Below are 20,486 nucleotides of genomic sequence, written 5' to 3'. Positions count from 1 at the left end.
TTATTTATTATTTATTCTTTTCCTCGTCTTTATTGAATCTTGAATTCATCTCTTACAAAGGTCGTTAGCCGAAACAAAAGTACGAAAGAATAATAGAACAGGACACAACTATAAACACACGGGTGACCTGCAACAAACAAACAACAAAGGCAAATATAAAATATAAAGAAAAATATATATTTTTTTTAATTTTAACTGTGTTGATTGCTTAAATATTCTTGAAACCAAATAAAGTTTTAAAATAATGTTTAATTTCTATCTTAAAATGTGGTCATTGTGGTATCTTTCTTTGTTCTCCTTGATTTAATGTAGTAGGTGATGATTTTTTTTTTTTTACCCTATCGCGGTTCCGGCTGTTTACGACAGTGTTTTACGACACTGCATACAACTCCTCGTCAGCCTGCATCAAGATGGCCTCGTCGTTTTGGAAAGGTGTTGTCGGCGTCGGACTTTTTGCCTTAGCTCATGCAGCTTTCTCAGCGGCACAACGTAAGTTTCAGTGCAGGGGATGAAAACATGGGCCTCGGTGTCTGTGTTTGTTCCAGGAGGGCTCCGTTGTCTCCGGTGAGGGTGTTTAAACAGCAGGTCGGGCCTTTCGGTCCAACAGCTAGCTACCTAGATGCTAGCGCAGCTTAGCCCCGCTCAGGATGAAAGACTGAAATCTTCCTCTGCCGTTAATGTGAAGATATCACTGCAAGTGAATACAACGTTTAGCAGGACTGGAATAGTGAGATATTTGAAAGCCGGTCTCCTGCAGACCAGTCCGTCTTAGCTGCTTAACTTAACTACCTCTGCCATATTATAATAATAATAATAATGTTCACTTGAATTTCTGGTTAAAATAACATTTCTCTCACCAGATCGGTCATACATGCGACTCACAGAGAAGGAAAACGAGACACTACCAATTGATGTGAGTACATTTTAATCTCAACAAATCCCAAAGTGTTGTCCATGCTACATGCTTTATTTTTCTTTTTGCAGATTGTACTACAGACCTTATTATCGTTTGTGATGACCTGTTATGGTATTGTCCACATTGCTGGAGAGTTCAAAGACATGGACGCCTCCTCAGAGCTGAAAAACAAGTAAGCTGAGTAGTTACCCTCCAGTGCATTTCTCCCTTGATAATGTGTGTGTTGTGATGGCCAGATGGAGCTTTACACAGTGTTTTTTGTACAGGAAAGGTTGATAATATAATGAGTGCATTGAGGAAATATTCAAAGGACAGAGAAACAACAAGACATCTCTCAAGATTATTTAGAGATTTTCTTTTCCTTTTAAAGGCCAAATGGTTTCAGATGTCATCACCTTTTTTTTAAGCTGCCAAAAATATATATGGTCACAGTTTTTAAATGGGTTCCATTCCAAATAATCTAGATCTAAGGAAAAACTGTTGAGCTAACAAAATATGTATTGCTCCCTAAAGTTCTTTTATGTGCAGACTGAGATTACTTACTGCATCACTATTTGAGTTCTCCAGTTGTAGAAGTCCAACTGCAAAAAAGAAGAAAGTTCTTTTGATGAATCATTTATTCTATGAAATGTCAGGTGTAATGTTTTCAAATGACTTCCTCTGTACAACTAATTGTCCAAATATGTTCACTTTAATAGGATAGAAAACTTAGGAAGGCAACAAATTCTCCCACCTGAGAAGCCGGAGGCAGAAAAATTGTTAACGGTTTACTCGACCAAGCATCTCAGCACTGGATAATTACAACATCTATAAAGTTCTGTCTAAAACAGTGCTTTTTATTATTTAAATTCACTCAACTTTGAATGCTTGTGTGCCACAGGCTCACTTGCTTCTTGCTTTTCATATCAATATTTTCCACTAAGATTACTTGAGGTGAAAGTGTCTCATGCACACCTGGCTGTTCATGGAAATGAGTTTACATCATACACTTTAAAAGTGTTTTTTATAAAACACCTTCAACTTGTGTGTAAGGAGCCGACACTTTAGACAGAAACGGTTGAAGGTATAATGAGTACGTTGAAGAAACATTCTTGACAACAATAATAAGGCATCTCTAAAGATTGCCCATGTGTTAATCGCCTTAAATGTCCTGCCAGAATCACGTACTTACATTTATTAATTTAGCTGACTTACAATTGCTATTTATGTCAGAGGTCGCACGCCTCTGGAGCAACTAGGGGCTAAGTGTCTTGCTCAGGGACACATTAAGATAAAGATTTAAGGGGGGAAAAAAAGATTCGAATGAAATGTATCAGTAACTTTATTTGCAGCATATGAGGAACAAATGTCTTGTCTCATTTATTTCTCTGCATTACAAAGAGTTGTGACTGTGTTTTATATTTACTCCCAAAGACTCAGGCACTACTGTGTGTCCTGCATGAGAATATAACAGGGCACACAGCAAGTCAGTGTTGTTGATATTGCCCCAAATCACATCAGTCAAAATTGCTTTCCAATTGGTTGATATTTGATTTAAAATTAGACTTTTAAAGGGAGAAGATGATTAATGTATTACAGTGTGCAGAGACGTGATCTGCCGTTGTAAGAGGAGTTAGTCCTGTAGGACACATGCATTACAATGCACCTGATGCAGTAGGTGTCCAACATGTGCATAACTGCCTGTTTGGCTCTTTTGAAAGCAGAACAGTATTTGTGTAGTGCCAGTGTTTTTATAATTGTATCCCCCTTTTCCCAGAACATTTGATACACTGAGGAACCACCCATCCTTTTACCTTTTCAATCACCGAGGTCGGGTGCTTTTCCGCTCGCCGGAGGAGGAGCCCTCCTCTGTTCGCAACCAGCAAGCTCTTCCCAACCCCATACGGCTACGCAAGCTGGAGCATTTGCACTGAGACTGGCCTTTCCTGCCTATAACGTCATCAATGTCAGATAAGATTTGTTTTTGTTAGACAGAGGGGGGGAAAGTGAGATTTCATCATCCTCTACTTTAATTTGTATTTGTACATAAACTAATATGCTGTCCAAACATGCATCTCTGTCCATAAAAGTGGTCACCAACATATTCAACAGTGACTGTGCCAACCCCTTCAATTTTTCAGGCAGATTTGTTTGTATATACAGTCTGTTACCGCTTTGGAGTCTTAAGATTCAGAGACATCTACCCTTTTTGTTCCCTTCTGATCTAAATTGGGACACCGCTGTCCTTTGTATATCCTTTGTATGAGGGACATACAACACGGTCTGTTACTGTTTCATTTCAACCACACAAGTCTTCAGAAGCTGTCTGGGCAACATTTTGTCAACTGAAATTAGTTTTGTTGTATGAACTGAGGACTCTTTATTTCCATGATTTCCCGATAGCATAAAGGCTCATCTGTACGTCATGTATGCATTAAAGAGGTTGGATATGTCACAGGAAATCAACCCAAGGTGAGATGTGAGAACAGAAAACATTAGACAGCCTTTCTAATGATACTGTGAACACTTAACGAGAAGGTAATGGTACATTTATTTGGGGATTTGAAGTTTGTTTTTCCTTCATTTTATGTTTTGTTAAGATTTAACAGATGTTTTTAATTTAATAAAAGACGTACTGATTTTACAAGGTGTCGGAATCTGTTATTTTCCAGATCTCCTATTCAGATGCTGGAATATTGCTTCTGCCAGACAAAAGGGATCCTAAAAAGACAAAACAGGAAAGCTTGGTTCTTCTACAATCCTGCCTAATCGGTGTGGAGAAATTAGTGACGAATGCTAATGGTATCACTGATTAAAGTAATTTGTCAGGGAGAGGAAGTTGTTGAAGTAATAAATGACGATGCAGAGATGTACCTGTGACCTTGTTGCTGGACAGCTGCATCACAAACATTTCCACCTGATCCTTTGCTCATGTTGGCCTCCAGGTAGCAGTCGGAGTGGTCAAGGAAGCCGCACCAAATCAAGAAGTTCAAACACACATTTATGTTTTATGTCTGTTTCTCCTCTTCAGTTTCAGCAGAATGTGGCTCCTCTTGGATTTGCATTTAAACACATTTGAGGCAAGGTTATTTCCAAATAAACATAACAGCCGCTATTTCTGTTGAATTTATTGATCCATCTAATGACATACACCTAACATGACAAGTGAAAACGTTGCCTTCATTTAAGGACCCACTAAGGGTTGCAAAATAAAAAATGTCTACTCACATAAAAGGTTCTTTTCCTCATACTTTGCTCTTTAGGTATGTTGTTTTATCATGAATTACTGAATAAATCTCTTCAAGCCGCTGAAATGATTCAGATAAAACAAGGACAAAAGTGAGCCTTTGCCAAGAATTTTGAGAAATACTGCAGTAAGTGTTGATGCTGAGAGCAACTTCACTTATCTATCTGAAACAGACACTTAATGAATGCTGATGTGGGCAAATGTTCAATACTTGTTCTGCTGGATTTAAGTGCGGCCTTTGACACCATTGACCATGGCATCCTGTTAAACAGACTGAGGCACTGGGTGGGGGTATCTGGTACTGCACTGAACTGGTTTGCCTCATACTTATCCAATAGGAAGTTTTGTGTCTCTATAAATACTTTTAAATCATCTTTCTATACCACCAACCTACGGTGTGCCTCAGGGGTCAATCCTTGGACCTATTTTGTTTTCTATATATATGCTCCCTCTGGGTGATATCATACGCAGGCATGGTATCTCCTTCCATTGTTATGCGGATGATACACAGTTATACCTTCCTGTACAGCCCACCGACCTTAGTATGCTGAGTTCATTACATTCCGTTCATTACTGCCTCACCGACATAAAACATTGGATGTCAAATAATTTCCTACAACTTAACTCCAATAAAACGTGTTGGCGTGCTATTCGATAATAAGTTATGCTTTGAGCATCATGTTTCTAAACTGGTCCAGTCCAGCTTTTACCACCTTAGAAATATCGCAAAAATAAGGCCTATTTTAAATGTTACAGATGCAGAAACTGTTATACATGCTTTTATCTCCTCACACATTGATTATTGCAACAGCCTCTTGCCTTAATCAGAAAACCCTAAATAGATTACAGACTGTACAGAACTCAGCTGCTCGGCTCCTAACTAGGACAAGAAAATATGATCATATCACCCCTGTTTTAGCATCATTGCACTGGCTCCCTGTTTAGGTTTAGGATTGATTTTAAGATTTTACTCATTACTTTTAAGGCTATTCATGGCCTGGCTCCTGATTATATTTTAGATATTTTAACTCCTTATGAGCCCTCCCGTGGCCTAAGATCTTCTGGCAAGGGCCTCTTGTCTGTTCCTGGAGCCAGACTAAGAACAAAAGGTGACCGAGCATTTGCTGTCAGGGCCCCCAGGCTCTGGGACGACTTGCCTAAGGAAATTAGGCTGGCAGGGTCGGCTTCCTCTTTCAAATCTCTTTTAAAAACTTACTTTTACTGGAAAGCATATCCAGATTTTATCTGAGCTGCCACTCGTTTTTCTATTCCTGCCCTACCGTTCTTATCACTTTGTTTGCTTGTCTTATCTTCCTTACCTCCTTCTGAACATATTTGTTATACTTTATTGTGATCCTTTTTCTTATATTCTATATTTTATCCCCCTGTATCTTTTACCCACGTGGTTATTTGTTTTTGTATTTTATGTGTGATTTGTTGTGAAGCACTTTGTACTTTGTTTGATAAGTGCTATATAAATAAAGCTTATTATTATTATTACTTGTTCATATGGGATTTAGTTTCTCATCTGTGTAGATATCAATATTTGTTCTACTCCAACACACTGAGATAATATTGATCAGTCTCAGCTAACACGTCTGTGGATAAAAACACGTTTTTCTGTCGACTGAAGATGAACCAGCTTGAAAGGATGTATGTTTGAATGCAAAATGTACAATTCTTTTGGCTCTGTAGGCTATTAAACGTCACTCCTAGATAGAAAAACACAGACACACAAAACAGGACATACCATTCTACCTGTGGTTTATTTTTTGTTTTGTTAAAAAAAACTTTTCCGTTTTATAGATGTATTTAACAGTTTACAAAATTGGCATTAAACATTTTTATTCAAAATATTTCTTATACTCTGAAATAAACAAATTCACAAAAATAATCTATATTCCTTATGAACATTAAAAAGTAGTGTACATCTGTCATAAAAACAAGGAAAACAGAGGAGCGCCAACCTGGGTTTATGTAAAAAGCGGCAGAGGGGAGATTACCAGCTGTTAAAGTTCAACAACAGGTGACTCTCGACTGAGCCCGGACAGATGCAGAAATTCCTCCGAATAAAGTAGTAATTCTGGGAATCAAAGGAGTGTTTGTGGTGCTGTGGAGGGAGATTTACAGGACACTATCTCTCTGTCTTCTGGAGGAGTAAACTAAGTGGATACTAACAGCTGCATTCACTGAACTCATATTCTATTGCTGAAATGGCGGATAATGATGCTCAGTCAATAAACCAGTAAACACAACTGTCTTGTGGTAGGTATTTCACGGAAAAATCCATTTCCAGTCCAACACAGTAATGTGCAAGTGTCCCAAAATACTGATACATCTATATACTGTCAGTGTGCGTCACTACAGTGTGAAGTGTTTTTACAGGAGAACTGTTAAATTAGTAACAAAATGGTCCCAATTCGGACTTTTAAATGCCAGTTAATTAGGTTAAAACAGACGTGTGAAGGTTGACTGGATTGCCAAAAACAGACATTTCCATGTGGATATTTTAACTTTCAGTGGTTTCTCAATTGATTTTCCTTAAGATTGACGATATAGCACTATTGCTACTGCAACATGAACTTACATTTAGTCTCCATTCTTCGCCCATCGCTACTGTTAATGCTTCAGTATCAGCTGTTACGGCGAGGAAAATATTAGGTAACAGTATCGTTTTGTGAATCAAATTTCTCCTATTCGCCATGAATCTACATGAATGCACAACATTTTTTTACAAAAAAAATAAAAAGAAATTGCAGTCTTACAAACACTTTTCAGACCAGCTGAAGAAAGGTCTATTTTTAAATAACAACAACTGCCATTTGAGGATCTTACGGCTTATTGTGTATCTGTCTAACAGAGTGTGTGTGTGTGTGTGTGTGTGTGTGTGTGTGTGTGTGTGTGTCTACTGAACAATGTGCCGATACAGACAAAAGCCATATGGATTTTTAAGGCATCTGTCAATTTAAGGAGGATTATATTCAAATCTCTTTACAAATCTTCAGTGGATGTGTCCTGAAGGCCCCTCCTCCAGTTAAACCCCCTACCTTTCGGCTCTTACAGGATGTGATGTAACAGCACAGAGACATTTGGAGCGTCTGCTACCAGTGCATTTGCACCCCCCCCCCCTCCTCCCAATTAGTCTTTTTGAGGCTAGTCAACACAGACGTCTCTTTTCAAGGTGGCTTCCTCACAAACTTCCATGATCATTGAGAAGCTGCGAGGATGTTGCTTGCTTCTTCTCTACCTCAGCGAGAGCCATCTCCAGCTGCTGGATCAGTACCCGCTTCTTGAACCTAGAGAGGCAAAGGAAATCAGAAAGAAGCAGAGAATAAATGGAAAACAACCCACCAGGGAACCTGCTTTAAAAGGCTATGAAAATGACTGCAGAGTGGTTATGAGTCATTGCTTCTTACCTGACAGCCTCTTTGATAGCATGTTGGATGAAGTACCTTTGAACATTAACTGGTCCTTTGACCTGCTGCAGTAGTCTGAGTATTGCCTCATAGTCTGAAAAAGACACAGACAGAAATGATGTGACCGCCAAATGTTCCCTGTATGACACTTTAGCAGATTAGAATAAAAACGAATGTAATGAGATACGCTGCACTGACTCATACTCACTTCGCCCAGGTTTGCGGACCTCCTTGATGACCCGACTCCTCAGCTCTGCTTGGCTGCCGTCTAGTGGGGCTATGAATATAGTCTCAAGCACTGCAGGGTCAGCTTCAGTGCCCTCTAAGTGGCTCTGCGGACTCAGTCTCTCACAGTTGTGTTTCTCCTCCAGCGACTGCTCATCAAGACGATCTTCCGGTAGTCCCTCCTCCGTCATGTGGATGTCCTCTTCTGGTTCAGCTGCCACCAGCCCGGCCTTCTCCTCTAGGCTCAGTGAGGGTGCGTTCCCTGCTACACTGTCAATCTCAGCGAGCCAGATCTCCCCTGACTCAGGCCCAAGAACCCCGTCACCGTTACTCTCAGTGACCACCATGTTGCTGTCATCCACTCCTGAGGGGGTAACAAAGTGCAATTTAAAACTACTATTCAGTGCACTACACTTAGTGCTGTAGAATGTGCGTCTGTATTCCTATGATCAACACATGCAGAATAACTCTCACATTCTAGGTACGTCTTAATCTCACCTTTGTGCTGGGGGATGGGTTTGAGGAGGTTCTGCTGCCCTTGAACCCCCACCGGATTCTTTCCCACCACCACATGGTTGGTGGTCACTGGTGGAGTCTGTGACCGCCGCAGTAATGGGGACATACTCCGCCTTCGCTTCACAGTGGCCCCTGAGTTGGAATCGCTGGAATTTCCTCTTTTCTTATTTTGAGGGCCCGCTACAAACTCATCTGCCTCATCGATCATCATCCCCTGAGATAAACATACGAGAAGACAAAACATTAAAGAATGAAAGGTCTGAATACTGAATGAAGACACCTTTTAGAAACCACATTGTGCATACAGTAAGGAGAACTGACCAGTATTTTGTGTTGATATATTTTTACCTTCTTATCCTGCTTGAAAGGATTCCCAAACGTGTGCAGGCGTTTAGGTTGGTCAGGGTCGATCTCTCTCAAAGGAGATGGCATCATTTTGAGGTACTCCTGATAGTTTCCCATCTGAGCCACTGGGATGCTGTGCAGATAGTCTAACAACCACACGACATTTCATTCGTATTCGGACTTCAAACAAATATTATCTGGATCAGCCTAATATAATAATATATATGGCTATTTTAACACTGCAATTAACTGTAAAACAGTTTTTTCCTCCCATGACCTGTTTGAGTGCTGCTTTCATCAGGATGGCAAAAGTCAAAAAGACTAAAATAACTAAAGGGTTTTGTACCTTCATCTTGCCCTCGAATCAGTTTTTGTGACGTCCGCAGCAAATTGGAGCGCATTCGGGTGAGTTGATCCAGAAGGTTCCGTCTTGGGATGTCGTATGCATTTCGATAGGCTTGAGGTTTTAAATCCTGTAAACACATCAGCATATCTAGTCAGAGGACGTTGCACTTGCCCTGTTTTTACTGTTTCTTTACAGAGTATGTTGTACTTTTCAGAGATGTCCTTTCTGTCTTTCTCTCAAAGTCTACCTTGTTGAGCAGGGCGATCTGGAAGCCAGCGAACTCTTTGAAGTTCATGTCCACCAGGCGAAGAGGGCCCTCCCCGGTGATTCCCTGCAGCAGCTGCTTAAAGTCCCTGCGGTGGGCCAGTGAGAGAGAGCTGGAGTGGTTCTTCACCTTTATGCCGGTTTCTTGGGGAGCCTTCTTCCCCACAGAGACGATTAGACGATCTGATTCCATCTTTGCCTTTATACCGACACAACAGTGAAAGAAAATACTACATTTTACAACTGTCTGTTAAGAAGATTTTGGTAAGGAATAATATCTGGAGCACACACATCAAACCATTTTGGGATACATCTTCCTATGTTGATTCTTTTGAGCCTCTTTATATTAATAATTTCATACTCATATTTATACTGTCAATCTTTAACATCAGTCTGCGGAGCTCAAACAATTATGCATTATGTTTATATCAATATATTAAGTATGAACATTCTGCAACTCCTCTACCACATAACATAACAAAGAGTAAGGTGTTGTTTTCCTCGTTGCATAAAATACTTACTTTTCATTCATTACAGCGTCATTGTAAGACATATCAAACATGATTCTTGTTCCAGGCCAAATTTATCTAAAATATAAACTATCGGCATATTAATATGTATACTATATATTCACATACAGGGTTTGACTTGTTGACTTTAAGATGAGACATTAAAACAAGCATTTTTAGTTGCTCAGCTGATCATAGCTGAAACCATAGGAATGTTAAACAACATTACTAATGCCAATGTACTCTCTGACGGCAATAGAAATCTTTAATAACGTTTGTTTCGTTATTGCCTCATATTAGTTCATTTGTTGCCTTGTGTGTTTAGGTGTTGCCATGACATTCCGTCCCCTGCTTAGATTTTTGGAAGAAGAAACACGTCTATACCTTTGCTCTGAAACTAATAGCTCTGTCTTATGTTCAAGGACACAAAGGAGTCTTTACCTGCTGGCTGAGCTTCTTCAAGTAAGAGATTACACTGTAACTCAGGCCACAGTCCATGGTGTCTGCAATAAGGTTAGGTGCACCCATCATCCTCAACGCCTTTTTTAAGGGCTGTCAGAAGATAGCAAGGGGAAACTGTGGATGTTAGTCATATACAGAAACAATATAAATCAATGTAAATGTTTACTTAAGTGAGAATAAGTAGTAAGACACAGTGTTAGTTTACCAAAAGGAAGTATGGAGGCATAGTCTTCAGGTACATCTCAAAAGCCTGTCGCCACTTGAGGTTTGGTTTTAGTTTGTGCACTTTAAACAAATCATCTGAAATGAGACAAAGAAAAGATGACTGTGTTTGAGAAGCTTCAGCATTCTGGATCAGTGACCAGTCAGCCATCCACCTGCACCTCCTCCTGCTGCTGCTGCTGCAGGGCTGGCTGCTGTACACACATCAATGTTCAGTCAGTGAGTATAAAACGACCATCAACTACCATTTATCCTTCTAAATACACCATTACTCCAAAATATCCATCTGTTGCATAGCATTAAGTTGCTCTATTATAAGCCTGTTACTTGTGTTTATGTTTATAGCTAAAGATGATTGGAGGGAAAAAATATTGCAAAGGATGAAGTGACCTAGAAAAGGAAAGCTTTTTAAATCTAATATCAGCTCAGACCTACTGACCCAAAAGTTTTAAGGCCGCTTTAAAGAAATGAGTTACTGTCTTACCGAGGAGTGGGAGAAGGACTGGGTAGTTGTAGGGCATGACAAACAGGTTGACACAGGTGAGAGTGGTGCTGGCTTTAAGGTAGCCAAATGGCTGTCCCAGGTCATTTTGCTTAGCACTGCTGGTAACAAACACCTGAGGACAACAAGGAAAAGTATAGAGCCAAATATCATTTTGGTTAATGAGCTTTAAAATTTTACTTCTACCTGTGTAATGCTACCATGCTTAGTGACCAAGCTTCAAAAGTGAGGCTCATTACTAATTCACAACAACCAAAAGGTGAAAAGATATTTTGAATAAAGCTAACAGCTTCATTATTTCTGGTTTTCAGAAGTCCTGGGGCCTGTATCACGAAGTGAGTTCAACATACCCAGGATATCTTTTCGTTATCTGGCTTCACTAACCCTAACAATTATGATCTGGATAAGCGGTCCCACGAAGCTGGTTATCAACTCGGTAAGTCAACCCAGGGTTTCCCAATCCAGCCATGAGCGCGTTCACATAAAAGAGGCGGTGTTAGAAGCAGATGACCAATCACAGACGTGAATAAGTCCACTGGCAGCAGAGCATCATATTTTACAAACGAAAAGCAAACTGTAACACTACAGAAATACGACATGGTCTAAGCAGCACGGCTGCAGCTGACTGCAGGGAGACAGAAAATCGCCGACAGTGTGAATGCCTGAATGAACAGGGCACAGTCTATAATAATGCGTTGATTTGATGTGTTCTTATGGCGTCTATGAAAATATTAGACTTATTCTTTCAGCTCGGCTGTGTGTTTGCATTTCCTCATTAAAAGACTCAGGCACTGGGAAAGTGGTCGTTCCACCTCACTTTTAAGAACTTCTCCTCACTTCAAAAATTAGATTAATTCATTTAACACACTCAAAAGTGTTCCAAACATTGTTCTAAATTAACTTCATAAAGCAATGAAATGAAAAATCCAATAATGCCATAAAATGTGCTCAAACAGTGGTGAAATACTGAATCTCAACATTTTGGCTACTGAAAACTCACCTCATTACCTGCGCCCACATTGCAAAAGGTGGGGAGGTCTACAAGCCTACAAGAAAGCTACTAACCTAAAATAAATATTAAACTTAACTTTCAATATCCCTACCAAACTATATGCTCATAAAATTCAGCCTACCATAAGAAAAATGAAACCCATTTATGTTAACGGCTGCGTGTGAAATGGACTGGGGAGCAAATATAAAACACATTTCAAAGCAGTAAGTAGGCTTACTGTAAAAACCTGTACAATGGTAGCTTACAAGGCTTTCAATCAGTCTCTGTAGGATGATACCGCTATAGCCTACAAATGTTTCTCTACATCAAGCAGCAAACATAAAAACAGTCTGTGGGAACTCCTACAGATGGTGATGTCATTTTCCAAGAGAGCTGATTGGTCAGTAACAGTAAGATGGCGTTTTTATAGAGTCAATCTCTTATCTGGAACATAACCTGCTTCAGAGCAGGTTAGCCGTTCAGAATAAGCTACCATGGTGATCTACCCTGGTAAGAAGTGAAGTCGTGGTACTGAAAACCCAGGGTTAACCCTGAAGATACCTCAATAAGCTCAAATCCCGCTTCGTGTTACAGGCCCCTTAAAGGCATCACCATTGACAGTAGAAACAAGCCAGCAGAGCTGATGGGTGTGTGACTATCTACCATACCTGCCAGCACATGTGTGGAGACTTCCTTTCCAAAATGAACTGGGTGAGTGGAGATGGCTCCAGTTCATACTTGTCAAAGGGAAGCTTGTCAATCACCATGGGCTCACAGTCCACACAAGAGAAACGGACTACAGGATGTGCAGTGCGAGGTGGCTGGGAGCAGGAGATTGAGATAATTGAGGACACTGACAGCCATATTTAATGCAACAGTCAAATCATATAACGAGTTTGCAGAGTTAGACACTTGATTGGCTCTAAGTCAAAGTTATTGCCTGTTAGAGAAAAAGAGGACTGACAATAAAATAGAGATAGACAGAAAAATAAGAGAGGTCACACAGACACAGTAGGGGATCGACAGTATAATGTCAAAGACAGCCCAGAGTGTCAATTTTTATTAAGAAAACCTAATTATAAATCAAGTTCTTTAAGAGGTAACCTGCAGAGCAACAGACTAGAGATGCTGCTGACATATTTTAAAGCCTCTCTCTGCTCACCAGGGTAGGAGAGTTCTGGTCTGGCCAGAAGGACTCTGGTATGGGCCAATGCCCAACTGGAACCCCCGTCTTTGGGTTCGGGCGTACGTAGATGAGTTTGTGGCAACTGTGCCACGGCTGTTGGCTGAAGGATGACACGGGACGAATTGACTCCACTGAGTTTTCTTTAAAACAAAAAGGGTGTACAAGGAACACATTTCTCAACCAAATGCTGACAAACACAAACAATTATTAATAATTTGAGAGCAACCACAGTCAGACAAAACCCATGTCACTGATATGAAAATGCTAAGAATCATTTTCTAAAATAGTTTTTAGCTCTCTTTAAGTTCCTCCTTCTACCACTAAAATGATATGTGAGTCAAATTATCACAACGCCTTTTTTTGCACAGCCCTATTTTTTTATACTTCTCCATGATTGGCTGATCTTGAAAATGTACACAGTTCTCCTTTTAGTGTAAAACTGCACTGTGGTGATCAACAAAAAGAAGATTCTCTTCTGCTTTCAGATGTTTTACTACCCACAGTAAGTTAATGTTTGAAAACTGTTAAGATGATGTGCTCAAAAAATATTATATATCAAAAAGATATTTGATTCATGTTTTATGCACTTGACTGGGCTAGTAGTGAGTAGTGAAAAGTGTGTTTATACCTAAATGTAACGACTTTTTACTGCTGTTCATACATGTTCGGAAATGTGTCTATAACCATTTTGAAGACAGGATTTGCACAAAGGTAAAGTGTTGCCTTCTGTACATTCAGTTAGCGTCATCAAACTCACCTTCCCCGATGATAAGTGGATCTGGCCCTGTCTTCTCAAAATTAATGACAACACCACTTTGAACCTTTTGTACCAGAGACTCCAGACACTGGTTCAACATCCTCTGTGTCCGCACACAGTATGATCGTCCTGAGATAAAAATAGGAAGCAGGGCTATCATATATAACAGACTGAAGGGTACAGACACATGACGATTCTAAAAATAAATGGTGGTGTGAATACAGGACCCAATTTGGGGCACCAAAATAAGAAAAATGCCGAACCTCCAGTGACTTCACACATCTGGGTGATGGCAGACTCATCTGTGGGGACGCTGCCTAGCTGCTCGTTGTCTGGTGTGACTGCTCCTGGCAGCCTCAGCACCAACGCAAACAGACGCTGGTCCCAGCGAAAGGGCTCTTTGGTTAGCTCACTGCCTGCCAATGGAGAGTTCAGAGGCAGGTGCAGCTAGACAACAGAAGGAGGGTAAAGAAAGAGAGGAGTTTTAGATGTGCAAATTGCAATGGGTTTTGCACAGTTTTACACATGTCATTACAAAGTCCAAACAGAACACCTTATTAAAAAAAATACACAGTAGCACTACTGCATTTGTTTGTGCTCTCACCTCATCTGGCACCCCAGAGCTGTGTGTGAGCTTGTTCCCATCAGTGATAGTGATGATCACAGATGGCTCAAGGAAGAAGGGGTTACGGCCCTGTGTGTGGAAACATTCAGCAATTAAATGCAAGTTCAGGAAGACAGTGACCCCATTTATTCTCTCTAGTCTGCTTTCTTTCCTTTACCTTCCTGATCAAAAACATTGTTCTGGGCTCTGTGTCCAGCCCAGTCCAAGTCTCCTTAGGCCAGCTTCTGAACTCTAAAATGCTCCTGATGAGCAGTCGGTGTGTAAGTGTGTGTGTGAATGCATGAATTCAGAAAAGCACTGTATAAATATAAGTCCATTTACCATTCCTATCTCCTAAAAAACAAAATGTAACTGCTCTTTCGTGCTTACAGTAATGGCAAAATAAAAGTTTAAACACACTGTTAAGTGTTAACTGTTCAGTTCCTCTGAATAAGAATCAGCTTGATTGGCCAAGTACGTTGCTCTCAATCTAATTTCACCTGAACAATTTATAGAAAGATAGATAGAAATAGACACACATGTAAAAACAAGGACAACAAAGCTGAATAAAGATAGGTAAACAGAGTAATTTGCTTGGTATTAACATCACACCACTGATAACCCCCTGGATACCAATATGAACTGTGTGTTGCATCTTGTAATCTTTGTTTTGTGTCAGGAAGCATCTGTAAGCTGCAGAGAGTCCTTGAGTTATTTGTTAAGGACAGAGGACTCGTACCACTGTGCTGCAGGGGTCGGCCTTGTCTAATTCAAACACCCAGAGAATGCTTAAGTAGATTTACACGCACTCGATGCACAGGCCTTGTGTCAGTACTTGAGGGTAGTAATCTCAGCCGTCAAGCAGGGGTTTGGAGGAAAGATGGGTGTGAGGAGCTGACGACAGTGCTAACTGAGGCAAGACGGAGTGGATTAACCTGCAATGAAAAGTCAATATTCTTCCCTATTATATATATATAAAATGATATATATATATTTTATTTTCAGCTTTTCTTGGACTAAAATCGACCCTTCTTGGTTCTCTAGTTGTACTTCCACGTTATTCTGATGATTTTAAATGTTACATTTAACTCTGGACATGGCCTTATCTGCTTATTTTATTTATCAGTTCACCTGACTTTCAGCTTGTGTCTGTTGGCCTGCCTTGCCTATAATCTCCAGTGGTGCAAAAATAAAAACAATATTAATTTGTTTAGTATACAGTCATAGTATTCGATGTGTAACTGCAACTAAACATTTTCAATCATTGATGAATCTGCAGGGTATTTCCTGATTTAGAGTATTAAAACCTTTTCTATAAAATGTAAAGAAATAGTGAAATATGTCCATTTTCTTGACTACAAAGGGATACCATCGAATTACTTATTTTTTCTTAACAACAGTCCGGGCATCAAATTTATTATCACATGATGTCAATGAGCAAATCATTACTATCAAGAAGCTCAAATAAGAGAATGTTTGGCATCTTTGCTTAAAAAAACAACTTAAATTTAAATATTATAATAAATTATAAATATATCAAACTAGTTTTCTGATGATCAATAAATTAATTGACAAATTGTTTCAGCTATAATTAAAATTAAACTACTATGGAGAGTAAATCTACTTTTCTCTTATAGCAACAGATGAGACTGCTGCCAAAGAAATTAATAACAGGATGTTGGCGTCAAATACCTGTCCATAATTGTCGATGCCTGAGACAAGGCGGTTGAGGTTAAGCAGATCAAAGGATGTGCGGAGAGCGTGACCTAATGTTGTCAGCCCAGATGCCTGCAGGTTCTTCAGCTCGCACATGAAGGTGGCATGGTTTTCCTTCCAGCCGGCCTGAAACACACACATGGAGAGTGTGGTGAATGCACTGCACTGCAAACAGCAATACAACACAAAAGCAGAGGAGGCCTGGAGTGGCATTGCACGGTGAACAGCCACAAACCAAAATAGATCCACACCCACAGATACCGAATGGAAAACAGAACAAGCTTTGTTCACTAACAACCACAAACTGATTTATGTCAAGCATATGACTGCCACCTTTGGTAAAAGGAGTTTAAAATGTTAGCAACCCATTGATTCTCTGCAACATGACATAATAGTAACCATTAAATGAGATGAGGTTGTGTCAAGCTCTGGAAATAGAAGATAATATTGTTGAAATTCATGCCCACATTTGAGCTGGATGGTGCTGTTTGAAAAGAAGTCTAATTTCAAACATAAAAAGCATCCAAAAATACACTCTGTCCTCTGTGATGGCGATTTACTCCCACAGGAGAGGATGTGGGAGTGTAACTGCTCTTGGACTTGTCTCCAGCGGGGTCAAGTACCTTACTGCTACAGCTTCATGCTTAATCTAAGGATGACCTGCAAGCTTACCACTTCCGCTATTAGGAGGGGCGGGCTAGAGACACACAGAGACAGAGATGTAGAGTAAGAGAGAGGAAACTTGAAGCTTCAGTATCAACATGTGTGCTCTGAATCAGGGCAGTGGGTAGATCTGGATTAGCTTGGGATATCATTCCAAAGCCTTGATTTCAGTGGAATTTCTAGGAAAGCGCAGAGTGTTACATGAATGACGTTAGGTAAATATTAGACAGTCAGACTAGCAACATCACTGCAGCAAAGCTGTGGGTGGAAACACATTCACAGGGGTAGTAGCAAAGTAATAACCCAGACAGAGGCCCTTGTGTAGGCCAGCAGAAATGTAAGGCTTAGCTTGCACTCAATAATTCAGACTACAGAATATTTCTATTTTCTTCTCACCCAACCTCCTCTCCCTCTACATCAACAATTTATTGCCTCTGTAACTGTGCAATCAGAGTAGGCCCATTCAGTCCAACCTTGTCCTTTCATCATAATCCTCAGCGCACAAAGCGGGCAGAAACAACAAAGGAAAAGGCAATGAAGGCAAAGAGAGGAAGAGCAGGAGGAAGAGGAGTTGAGGACAGACTTTACAACGAGGGGGAAAGCACTTCAGACTGCAGCAGCTGGATGTTTTTTTTTGTCAGGGAGGAGAATCAGATGTTGGATCATTTGACTGATGTTACACATGAGACTATATGATGGGATACAGGATGCAATAATCTGGACTTGAATACTGCAAGGTGAATGACTGAAAGAAGTAGCATCACATGAATGACAGCATCCAATCATAACATGTTATCATGACTCCAGTCCTCCAGCAACAGAATAAAAATTACTCAATAATAAGTGCTGGCGTAGTGAGCTCAAAATGGTCCTTTGGAGGACAGTTATTTTGCTCTTACACAGTTTTAAATATTAACACTAAGCCTACACTAAGACTGTACTTTAGTTAATTGGAAAAAAAAAACTCTTCAAATTCATCTACCGTAACAAAATGGGGTGGGTTAAGAAGGGAGTGCTGAAAGTACACTAAATATATTACAATAAAAGTACTCATATAAAGGTTCTTTGTTTAAAATAGCCTACTATTTGAGAAAGGGGAAGTAGTATCTCTTAAACATAAGCTCTGCTTATCTATCAGAAGGGTTATATTAGTATCATTATACAAAAAATGTATTTACCTAATATAGGTTAAGTAGCCAAAGTGAAACTGTAAGAAGATCATTTTTAACAGAGTGGTCAAAAGTGTAATTTAATACCTAAATCCTAGTGAGCTAAATATTTTTAATTGGTTGGACAAGACAAAACCTCTAATCAGCTGATAAAATAAAAGTAATTTATTTTACACCATTAAATGTATGTTGCCCCAGCTATATTTTTCAACTCACTCTCACTCCCAGCACATGTTTAATTATTCAAACATTTCCCATTTTCTTTGTTGCATGTATGATATGAATTAGAATGCCCAGGCATTAAGGATGGCAAACAAAGAGTGTAAAATATTTTACTATATCATTATATCGTTTCTTTTCAATTATCATGAAGAGACTGTAATATTGTCGTTTCTGGTCTTGTGCTCTAAAAAGCTGCAGCAAAGTACCCTGAAATTGAACTTTTAAGAGTATTATAAAACAAGAAATGTGTAATTAACTAGTCATTACAGGTACCTTTTGACTTGTACTATGCTTTATAACATTTGCCTCAGTATTTATCTCCTAAACCTCCCACCAGCAACTACTACTAAAGATAAAGTAATTTTCTACTTTCCAGCACTGGGATTTTGGAATTTGGTCATGCAAGCAAAAAAGACTTTACAAAGAAAGCAAACTATTCTATATGTCTTTAAGCATTAAGGGCATGGGACAAAGTAAGCAGACATATTGTGTTGAGAGTCATAGTGTTGTTTGTAGACAGCTTAGGAGAGCCAAGAGATTTCTAATACACACCAGCCACTGAAGCAGCTCGGGGACTTCAGGGGTTCATGTGGGTACTTAAGATTGTATTTTATTGGGCATGAAAAGCTCAGAGAGAGATGTGTGCCAGGTCATAAAACAAGCCAATAGATTAGTGGTGAGGATAGCTTTGCTGACATAAACCCCCTGAAATGACTGCAGTGATTCACATGTTTTTGGCTGGATGTGTGTATAAAAACCGTGTTAGTTTGTATGCTGGGCCGTAATGCTCATAGTATCGTATGACAAATAATTATCATATGAATTATGATAATTTTCTTATAGCGAACTCACATAAAAATTAAAAAAAATCTCATGATGAAGAGGGCTTATCAACTTTCAGCACATATTGGCCAATGATAATGCGTGTATGGTGCAAAGGGCGGAGTAGACGATGATTGGCGGACTCCTTGACCAATCTAGACACTGTACTTTCAAAAAAAAGCGACGTCACAGGCGATAATAAATCTCTCCGCCTCCATCTCAACGCCCGAGACTTTTCTCAACACAAAAGCAAAATGTCCGCTGGATGGTCGGAGGCAGTGCAGCTCCGGGTCTGTGGGTATTTGGAGCAAAAAATAGCCGTTTTTCGCCACCGGGACGTCGCCCAACACTGACTACAAACCAGAAGGACAATAAAGTCTCACTGACAGAAAAATACGTCCGTCTTGTGAAATGTAAAAATGTTATCAGTTGCTAATTACCTTCACTCCGTATGGTGGATCATCGAATGTAACTAGCATGTACCTGTCGCCTCTACTAGCCGGGTCTCGGGCACGCAGCTGTCAAAAAAGAAAACCAAAACAACATATATTAATTTCGACCAGTCTTGCCCAAGGAACCCTAAGCTCTCCAAAGGTGCATACTTGCTGAAAAAAGTCGGGGTAAAATCATTCTTTACCTTCATAAAGACCTCAACCGCGCCTTTAGCAACGTCCAGATACGTCGTACCCAAATAAGTGCGCTGATTCATAGAGGCGGACGTGTCTAACAGGAAAAGTAAAATAGGCATTTTAAATGTAAAGCCGCGAATGTATGCTTTTCTAAAATAACTGTTATCCACATATGACCTATCGTGCGGCCAAACTGTTCACACATGTGTGTATATTTGTTATAATAAGCCCCCCCTCCAGAAGAGGGCCGTTGCCTCTGCTCCCTCTCTATCTGCCTTTCTAGAGCTCTGTCTCAGCTCGCGCTGTTCAACTTCTGCTCCTAACCGAGTGGAACGCCCCGCTCCCTCCACTGCGACGCCATTGGCTGAGTCCGACTCCACTGACCACGCCCCCTTCCATATATAAATATATATAACGAGGTCGAGAAGATGTCTCGTGTATACATCATCAGTTTACCGTGTCAGTTTTATGTTTGCTTAATGGACGGATGTTCACAAGTATGGTCATGGCTCTGCTATGTGTATGTATGATCATTATCATAAAGTAACATATATGCCTGCTTTGACATCAAACAACTGATAGATGTAGCTGAATATATCATATTCAAAGACCTGAAATTTCTTGAAATTTCTTGCCAATTCCCGCCCCTCTCTTACACACACACACACACACGAAAAAAAACTGTCTTTCTCTCTCTCTTGCTGCGTTCAAGGCGTCGCAAAAGGGCCGCCCTCCCGACTCTGAAACACAACATAACAAGAACACGTGCAGTTACATA

At 40.0% G+C, this 20,486-nt stretch overlaps 2 protein-coding genes across 2 annotated transcripts; one reads left to right on the top strand and one right to left on the bottom strand.

Moving 5' to 3' along the window:
* Positions 1–356: 356 nt before the first annotated feature.
* Positions 357–3,543, top strand: mmgt1 (membrane magnesium transporter 1). Its single transcript, XM_038699826.1, has 4 exons — positions 357–489; positions 861–913; positions 985–1,088; positions 2,673–3,543. Exons 1-4 carry the CDS (start codon positions 411–413, stop codon positions 2,827–2,829), a joined length of 393 nt encoding a protein of 130 aa, XP_038555754.1. The 5' UTR covers positions 357–410; the 3' UTR covers positions 2,830–3,543.
* A 2,346-nt stretch (positions 3,544–5,889) lies between these two features.
* On the bottom strand, positions 5,890–20,016 carry ints6l (integrator complex subunit 6 like). The gene is made up of 18 exons (XM_038699745.1): positions 19,717–20,016; positions 19,520–19,597; positions 16,180–16,329; positions 14,488–14,577; positions 14,147–14,330; positions 13,884–14,012; positions 13,103–13,266; positions 12,609–12,761; positions 10,932–11,064; positions 10,431–10,525; positions 10,205–10,315; positions 9,238–9,453; positions 8,991–9,117; positions 8,648–8,790; positions 8,282–8,513; positions 7,767–8,147; positions 7,559–7,652; positions 5,890–7,438 (listed from the first exon to the last, which is right to left on the bottom strand). The coding sequence occupies exons 1-18, from the start codon at positions 19,825–19,827 to the stop codon at positions 7,333–7,335; spliced, it is 2,697 nt and encodes an 898-aa protein (XP_038555673.1). The 5' UTR covers positions 19,828–20,016; the 3' UTR covers positions 5,890–7,332.
* Positions 20,017–20,486: the final 470 nt, after the last annotated feature.

This window comes from Micropterus salmoides, unplaced genomic scaffold (genome assembly GCF_014851395.1).
Source record: "Micropterus salmoides isolate LMB-PRFRI ecotype aquatic unplaced genomic scaffold, ASM1485139v1 Ms_hic_scaffold_5, whole genome shotgun sequence".
Lineage (NCBI taxonomy): Eukaryota > Metazoa > Chordata > Actinopteri > Centrarchiformes > Centrarchidae > Micropterus > Micropterus salmoides.
This window is presented reverse-complemented; position numbering and strand designations above follow the sequence as displayed.

What these genes read in the sequence shown, in the direction of transcription:
- mmgt1 (XM_038699826.1), top strand. Translation starts at nt 411, where the DNA reads ATGGCCTCGTCGTTTTGGAAAGGTGTTGTCGGCGTCGGACTTTTTGCC. An exon ending in AGCTTTCTCAGCGGCACAAC is followed by an intron (nt 490 to 860) that starts GTAAGTTTCAGT and finishes TTCTCTCACCAG; the next exon opens with ATCGGTCATACATGCGACTC. An exon ending in ACGAGACACTACCAATTGAT is followed by an intron (nt 914 to 984) that starts GTGAGTACATTT and finishes TTCTTTTTGCAG; the next exon opens with ATTGTACTACAGACCTTATT.
- ints6l (XM_038699745.1), bottom strand. Translation starts at nt 19,827, where the DNA reads ATGCCTATTTTACTTTTCCTGTTAGACACGTCCGCCTCTATGAATCAG. An exon ending in AGTCCTTCTCCCACTCCTCG is followed by an intron (nt 10,526 to 10,931) that starts GTAAGACAGTAA and finishes GTCTCATTTCAG; the next exon opens with ATGATTTGTTTAAAGTGCAC. An exon ending in GGTCCGCAAACCTGGGCGAA is followed by an intron (nt 7,653 to 7,766) that starts GTGAGTATGAGT and finishes TGTCTTTTTCAG; the next exon opens with ACTATGAGGCAATACTCAGA.